Source organism: Pollicipes pollicipes, unplaced genomic scaffold (assembly GCF_011947565.3).
Source record: "Pollicipes pollicipes isolate AB1234 unplaced genomic scaffold, Ppol_2.1 Scaffold_5222;HRSCAF=6170_pilon_pilon_pilon, whole genome shotgun sequence".
NCBI classification, from domain to species: Eukaryota; Metazoa; Arthropoda; class Thecostraca; order Pollicipedomorpha; family Pollicipedidae; genus Pollicipes; species Pollicipes pollicipes.
In genome coordinates, this window is record NW_023596641.1 from 17,268 (window position 1) to 25,034 (window position 7,767).

General features: G+C 54.9%; 1 protein-coding gene across 1 annotated transcript; it reads left to right on the top strand.

Moving 5' to 3' along the window:
• The first annotated feature begins 967 nt into the window (after positions 1 to 967).
• Positions 968 to 7,715, top strand: LOC119101972 (fibrous sheath CABYR-binding protein). Its single transcript, XM_037225378.1, has 3 exons — positions 968 to 1,089; positions 1,762 to 1,838; positions 5,283 to 7,715. The coding sequence occupies exons 1-3, from the start codon at positions 993 to 995 to the stop codon at positions 7,320 to 7,322; spliced, it is 2,214 nt and encodes a 737-aa protein (XP_037081273.1). The 5' UTR covers positions 968 to 992; the 3' UTR covers positions 7,323 to 7,715.
• Positions 7,716 to 7,767: the final 52 nt, after the last annotated feature.

Here is a 7,767-nt window from a genome sequence, read left to right on the forward strand (position 1 = left end):
TACCAACACGAATGCTCAGTACCATTTTCAATCGGGAGGACATGGCTCAGCAGGGTGTAAATATAAAATGTGAGAGCAGTTCGCCAGAAATCAAACAAATTGGTTTAGAAGTGGGACGTAAAATGCGGCTGATTTTCTAGATGTCGATACAAATTAAAACTAATTTGGGTCTCGAATCCAAGCTCAGGTCAGAATAAAGCCATTACATGGTTGCAATTCCGAATTGCAATGAGCACTCATCTCTAATTGTTCCTCACGTCCAGCCAGCGTTCAAAATTTGGTTTGTGGAAGATGAGTGTCGTTAACAAGGTGCTGTCGACCATTCCGACTACCTACTGAATACTTAAATTATCTGACATTTCTTCGAAGTGTCCTCCATATGCATCATGTGTAACACCATACATCATACCGCTATGGCATCAATGTCAGGGAACACTCGCCTACCATCAGGTGAGGCGAGTGTTCCCTGCCACTTCATGTCAAGATGCTCTGCCGGCGAACCCAGAAAAGCCCTGTGCTCAACCTGTTAGGCGCGATGCTCTTTCCGTTCCCCGGCCACGTCATCCGTGACGTCATCACGGGCAGCCTGGCCTACAGACAATGACCCTCTTTCTCCTCCTCTTCCCCTTCCCCTTCGCCTCCTCCTCTTCGCCCTCTTTTCTTCTCCCTTCCTCTTCCTCCACATCCACCTTGTCGTCCTCCTCCTTCTCCTCCTACTTTTCCTCCTCCTTCTCCTCCTTTACCTTCTGTTAAGCTGGTTAAGTCGTAGGCTCCTACAGACGAGATGACGAAACGTCGTGGACACACGCTGGGCCAGGTTAAGTGTGGCCGCTAGTCATCCTCGTGGGGCGACGATGTCAGCTATCGCTGCTCGAATCGGCGCAGTACGGCCGCCCGGGGCCGGTGACGCCATTAGCGGCTGGTATAAGACACGCGGCCGGCGGGTCGCCCCGGCAGTGCAGTTTGCGGTCGGACAGACAGCGCTGAACACGATGCGCGGCCTGCTCCTGTTGACCACCGCCTCGCTGGCGCTCTCGCTGCCCGTGGGAGATATCGAGACCATCTTCAAGGCCAAGCTTGATACGAAAGGTAACTTGACGAGATGCCCTGCATTACGCAAGGTGGAGGGTTCGGGGTATGAACAGAACAGAACATGTCTGTGCCGCCGTTTGAGTCTGTTTGAGCCCTCCCATTCGTTACCAGATAATTGCAAAGAACAGCAGCTAGCTCATTCGCTGACTGAAGTACGTTCGTTAGAGGCATTGCAGCATTATATATATATATATATATATATATATATATATATATATATACATAAGACTGCTGCATGCATATTATGTGTTTTCATTGACATGCCTCTGAAATCTGTCAAATTCATTTGTCACACCTTTGTTAAATGCTGTAGCTGCAAAATAACGTGTGCTATCGTGTGTGCTTGATGGCCATTTCACGTAGAATGCAGCAATGGCCATTTGCGCGGGGTTGTCTTCATTATGCACGTACAGTGTCAGTCAGCATCACCCTAGAAAAATTAGCGTGGTGTTGTCAGTTGTAATTTCAGTACTGTTTGTCATGGGGAGTGCCTTAGTAATGGAGACTTGTACCTGCTAACTGGAGACTGTATGCTCTTGAACCAGTGTGAGGCAACTGAGTTGCAAGAGTAACATTATTGTTTTAATCGAGCGGATGAATGGCGCGGACTAGCGAAACACTACGTGAGTTGAAAGTATGCTATGCAATGGCTGCTTTTGATGCTTCCAGATATCTGCTTCGAAACGGGACCGGTGAAGGGTGATCCCTGCCACTTCTGCAAGTGCTTCACGCCAGACGAGTGCATTGTGAGTTGCATATCTAAGCAGATGATTCACGGAACTATCTTCGTGTCGTTGGAATCTTGCAGATATTCGACGTGCATATGCTGGTTCCTTTGTCACAACTGGCATTAAAGTTCTGTCTGGCCCATGTCAGTTTTTTCGTGGCTTGTTAACACTCTTAGCCTCCCCGATCCCTCCTTGTTTTCCTATATGGATACCGTGGTCCGTCGCGGTTTGCCGTTGCAAACGTACCTTGCTTGCATACAATGTTGCTTAGCTCCTTGGGCGGCTCGAAGGGTTATTGTGGGCAGAGGGCGTATCCATAGTCGGATCTTGGGAGGGGCCAAACCTCGAGTCCCGACCAACAGAATGTAAGCTATCGTTGTACTTATCTTGGGCGAAACATGGCCCTCCCCCTCCCCCCCCCCCCCCTCCCCGGGATCCACCAGCGGTTGTGAGTGACCTGTCATAGAAGCTGCGCCTAACTGGTCGCTGGAACGGTCTTTAAGACCTCCGTCCGTCCCAATAGCTCAGTTGGTCAGGTAACCTGCCTTCCGACCGGTGGGCTCGAATCGCTTTAAGTGCGCGCTATTTGCCCTTGACTGGTATGGTGTACGGCTGGTGGCAGCGGCCACCCTGAAGGTGAGGTGACGTCAGAGGGTAAGATTGGCCGTGCCGAGCATTGCGGCACTTTAAACTTTCACCACTATATTCTGTCGTTGACTGGGCACAACATTGGCGGGATGAGCCGTGGATTGCTGGCAGCGTGCTGTGAATGGTTAGCCGGCAGAGCAGTCAAATGGTATACCACTCTCGGAAAGCTCTACTTCTCCTCAACCAGAGATGAATCGTCTTTCAGAAGCATAGGGGCATGCAAATTTAAGGTCATTGCCGTCTACACACCATTAGTAGGCTGCATGTAAGCGTCCATTGCACCGAAATTCCACACACGTCGCGACAACATTTCACGTCCCAAGGTCAGCGTCCAAGATACCAACAATACATCGGAAGCTCATGGAAGGAAAGGTCGGCATGAAGACATCAGAAAAACAGTAGGCATGGTGCATTACGCAAATATTAGGTAAGAGGTGGGCCGACATGGACCGCCTAGAGGCGTCGTTGCAGGATGTTCCATCAGTTCGCTCACGAATAGCGTGCGATGGCAATGATGCAAAGCTAGAATAGCTTGTCTTCAAGGAAAGTGTCGCTGCCCTTCCGCCTTTTCCATTGTTGTGTTTCTGGCTATCGGAGTTCTCGCAAGCAATATTGTGAGAGATGGGACACCGGCCCATCTGCGTCACCTCCCTTGGCAGTCGGCGGCGCTGCAAAAGCACGGCTCGACGGGCCATGACACGCTGCTGGAAGTCCGCGGCGGCGGTGGCCTGCCGCCCGGGCCAGCCCGGCCGCCAGCCCTTGCAACGGCCGTCTGTCCACGGCGGCTATATACGGAGCGGCGTCGCGCCCCGCTTGCGTGTTCACTTTTGTGTCGCCGGCCGCCCGGTATGGCGACGGGCTGGCGGCCGCACTCGGACGACATCGCCGGCCTCCACGCCGGCGAAGGACGCCACTTTCCGTGGCGCCGCACTTTCCGGGGGCGAGCCGCGGAGCCGCGCGTTGCAGCAGTGGCCCGTCCACTGTCGGCAATCCCGCGCCGCGGCCGTCGGTGTGGGCGCGTGGGCCTCACGGAACCGCCATCCGTGCACAATATATCCCGGAAGTTAGTATTCTTGGTCCGCCTTCCTTTCGTTGAATTCGCTACGGAAAAGTCTTAGTGCGTTGTTGTCGGTTGTCACTTTATGTATGAGATGTTAAAAGGCCGATCTGTTGTTGAATCAGTTACACACTTCCTTGCAAGTTTTTGTGAGGCCAACATTACAAACGGTGGTATAACGCACCAGAAAGTGGATTTCGGTAGAGATTTGCACCGTCACGGGATTTTCACAAACAGATGACGTCAAATGATTCTGAATGGCAGCCTGCGACGTCTTCCTGTAATTAGTTATGTTGCCCCAGCTGCACACTGAAAGCCGGCTGTTGTGTTTCGGCCCTTCTGGTTGGCATTTTGTCTGCGTTGGTTGGGTGTTTACTCTTTGTTTTCTCCCAAAGGTTTGTCCTTTAATTGTACGTCTATGTGCTGCTAGTCTCATTCCGTGTTGGCATTGATTTCCGGGAAATTCTTCGCGACAAACGATTTCGCCAAAGCTGTCCATACACTTGCGTTTTTCGCGCCTGCGATGTCCCGGCAGGTTCATGCATGGTATCAGTGCAAGTTTTCGTTGTAAAAAGCTGAACAGCCATGTTTAGGGTGTTTTCTAATCCAGCAGTACGCAGGTGAAAGCAGTCACTAACCTTCATGAGCAATTGCATTGTTGTACGCCCTAATGCGAGTGTGGCAGGGCCATAAGCATCCTTTCCCGAGAACTCCTACGAATATTTCCTAACTGTTCGTCTCCATGAGACCGCTTCTCTCATTCCTACGGGTATTGCAACCGCTGCGATTGCCAGCATGCTCATGGCACGGGGGCTGATCATTGGGTAACCCCACCACTCGTAGCTGACAGGTTGGGTCACCGAGCTCACGGGTGGCTTAGGCGTTGCTCAACGGTGTGAGGCGATAAGTCCAGTGGCGGGAGTCGGCCACCAAGATGACTGCCGGCGCGTTCCGAACTTGCGTTGGAGGATGGCGTGGGCAGTCGAGCATGCACACCTTTGCTTGAGTGGGCACTCAGTGTCCTTGGCGCCGTCCCAATCTGCTGACATCGTATTGATCACCCGCATCTGCCCGTGTAATCACAGATACCTGTGCCTGTGCCCGTACTTTAAGCCAGGGGCGTAGTTTCACAAAATTAGTTTTAGGGGGAGCTGAGCAGTTAATTGTGCTTCTCAGACCTAGGATAGTTTTCTCCTAGAGTAGGAGGATGGATCTTTTGTTGGCGTTGCTGGAGCCCCCGACCTCAACTGAAAAGGAGCCTATACCCCGGCTTTTGGCGTACAGCCTGCTGCTACACCGGGACGGGTGTGTCCACTGTTGGCGCGCCCCCTGTCGTTCATTCGAAATTGACACTGCTGTCAATCCAGGCGGTGTCTGCTGGGCATGTTCCCTGCTTACACGCTTCCGGTTGTTGGTTTCCCTCTGACCCGACCGTCGACCTTGGCGGTGCCTGCCGGGCAAATTCTCTATTGACACGCCCCTGTTGTCTATTCCCTGCCGGCAGGCCTTCTGCCGTCGCAGCCGACGTCCACCGAGAGCATTTCCTGCTGACAAGCTACCTGTCGTTACCGCTGGTATCTACTCAGCGTGTTCCCTGAGGCGTTCCCTGCTGACATGCCCCCTGTCGTTACCGCTGGTATCTACTCAGTGTGTCCCCTGAGGCGATCCCTGCTGACATGTTCTCAGTCGTTGCAGCTGGTATCTACTCAGCGTGTTCCCTGAGGCGTTCCCTGCTGACATGTCCCCTGTCGTTGCAGCCGGTGTCTGCCGAATGCGACTGGGACCGGCGCGAGAGTGAGCACCGCGCCCGGGGCTGCAAACCCGTCTACACTGATGGCGTGTGCTGCCCCAGCGTCGTGTGTCCGCTGAATAGCGTCGATCCAGCGGCAGTGCAGACCCCGGCAGTCGAGTCACAGCCGGCGGAGCAGGCCCCGGCTGCCGAGTCACAGCCGGTGGAGCAGGTCCCGGCAGTCGAGTCACAGCCGGCGGAGCAGGCCCCAGCAGTTGAGTCACAGCTGGTGGAGCAGGCCCCAGCAGCCGGGTCACAGTCAACGGAGCAGGCCCCGGAAGCCGAGTCGCAGCCGCCGGCGGAGAAGGCCCCAGAAGTCGAGTCACAGCCGGCTGAGCAGCCCCCGGCAGCCGAGTCACAGCCGTTGGAGCAGGCCCCGGCAGCCGAGTCACAGCCGGCTGAGCAGCCCCCGGCAGTCGAGTCACAGGCGGCAGAGCAGGCCCCAGCAGCCGAATCACAGCCGGAGGAGCAGGACCTGGTAGCCGAGCTACAGTCGCCGGCAGAGCAGGCCCAGGCAGCCGAGGAGTCACAGCTGGCGGAGCAGGCCCCGGCAGTCGAGCCACAGCAGGCGGAGCAGTCCCGGGTGGTCGAGCTCCAGCCGGTGGAGGAGGCCCCGGCAGTCGAGTCACAGCCGGCGGCGGAGCAAGCCCTGGTAGTCGAGCTGCAGCCAGTGGAGCGGGCTCCAGCAGCCGAGTCACAGCCGGTGGAGCAGACCACGGCAGCCGAGCCACAGCCGACGACTACCGGTATCGACACCCTGGAGCCCACCGACTCGGTTATCCCGGTGGCGGAGGAGCTCGAGGAAGTGATCACAGAGCCCAGCCTGGTCCAGAAGGTCATCTCGGACCCCACGATCTCAGCCGAGAAGAAGGCTCAGAAGCTCACCGCTTCAGCAGATGAGACCACCCGGGAGGTCACCAGCTCACCCGAGGAAGCAGCCCAGACTGCCGGCAGCCCAGTCCAGGGGACAGTTCAGGATGTCATTGCAGATATTCCCGGTCCAGTCCGGAGGGAGATTTCGGAAATTGCTGCTTCAGCTCAGGAGGTGATCCAAGAGGTACTATCTGAGCTCAAATCGACCCAAAACACCGAGGACACACCGGCCACGAAAATTCTCTCGAACAACGACGTGCAAACTCCGCATATGACCCCAGAAGTGATCTCGGAAATAAGCCAAGCTGAAGAGGATGCAGCGGATGCTGCAGTGGTCCAAGAGGTGGCGGCTGAGATTGAAGCATCAGCTCAAGACGTGATTCAGGAGGTTATTATGGAGATGGCTACTGCCCAAGAGCAGATTCCGAACGGTATCCCTTCTAAGGCGGCGTCGAATGGCATTTCAGTTCAGGAGATGATTTCGGAGACCGTTCCAGTCCTGGAGATGATCTCAGCGAATGCTCTTGCTCCGGAGGTAATATTAGAGACTGCTCCCACTCAGGAGTTGGGCCTGGAGAACTCTTCTCTTAAGGAATTGACACCAGAGAATGCCCCTGCTCTGGAATTGACTCCAGAGAGCGCTTCCATTCCGAAATTGACCCCTAAGGACACTTCTGATCAGGAAGTAGCCTCAGAAAGCGCTCCGGCGCATGAAGCAATCTCTGAGACCAGCCCTGAAGAGGAAGAAATCTCAGAAACCATTCCTGCCCAGAAAGCGATCTCAGAGACCACTTCTGATCAAGAAGTAATTTCAGATGCTCGGGAAGATATCCCAGATACCACCTCTAATCAGGATCTGATCTCTGAGGTCGGCCAAATGCTAGATGCGATCCTAGGAAATGAGGTGTTGCCATCCTCTGGCACGGTTCTACTGAACGAGGAGATCAAGGCTGCCCCGGCGCCGGAGGCAGCCGGTGACGAGCTCCTGCTCACCACGCAGGAGGCCGAGAGCCCCGCCTTCGAGCCGGAGGCGCCCGACTTTGACCTGCTGCCGGAGGAAGGATCCGGCCTGTCGGAGGGCGCCGACCTGTTGGAGGGTTCCGGCCTGCTGGAGGCCGACAGTGAGCTCCCCTGAAGGGAGCGGCCAACCCCGCAGGGACTGCCCTAGCGGCCACAGAACACTGAAGGTCATGCAGGTGTGCGAGGGTGTGGATCTTTTGATGCCTGCGAGTGTCAAGAACGAGCCCCACATTAAACGCTGAGTAAGGCCTATTCTACCGGGAGCATGGGCCTTGTGATAATTGCGTCGGATGCGTTTCAGTGAGCATGCGCTGATAATGTCTTATGTGTACGTCTTATGCGTTTTGTCTATGATGCGTATATGTATCACCAACACAAAAGTCTTCTCAGATACGCGGTCTTCGAGCGATGCGTCGTCACTTGAGTCTGGTTTGTTTGTTTTTGTTTTGGTTGGGTTTAGTCGAGTTTGACAGAAACAATCTCAGATGCAAATACAACAAAAGGATGAGCGGTTTTGAACCCGAGTTGTGCGTATGCTGACTCAGCTCCGATGATGACGG

Bases quoted from the DNA above. Each gene is read 5' to 3' on its own strand.
- LOC119101972 (XM_037225378.1), top strand. From the start codon at position 993: ATGCGCGGCCTGCTCCTGTTGACCACCGCCTCGCTGGCGCTCTCGCTG. The intron at 1,090-1,761 runs GTAACTTGACGA...TGATGCTTCCAG, and splicing joins GGCCAAGCTTGATACGAAAG to ATATCTGCTTCGAAACGGGA. The intron at 1,839-5,282 runs GTGAGTTGCATA...CTGTCGTTGCAG, and splicing joins TCACGCCAGACGAGTGCATT to CCGGTGTCTGCCGAATGCGA.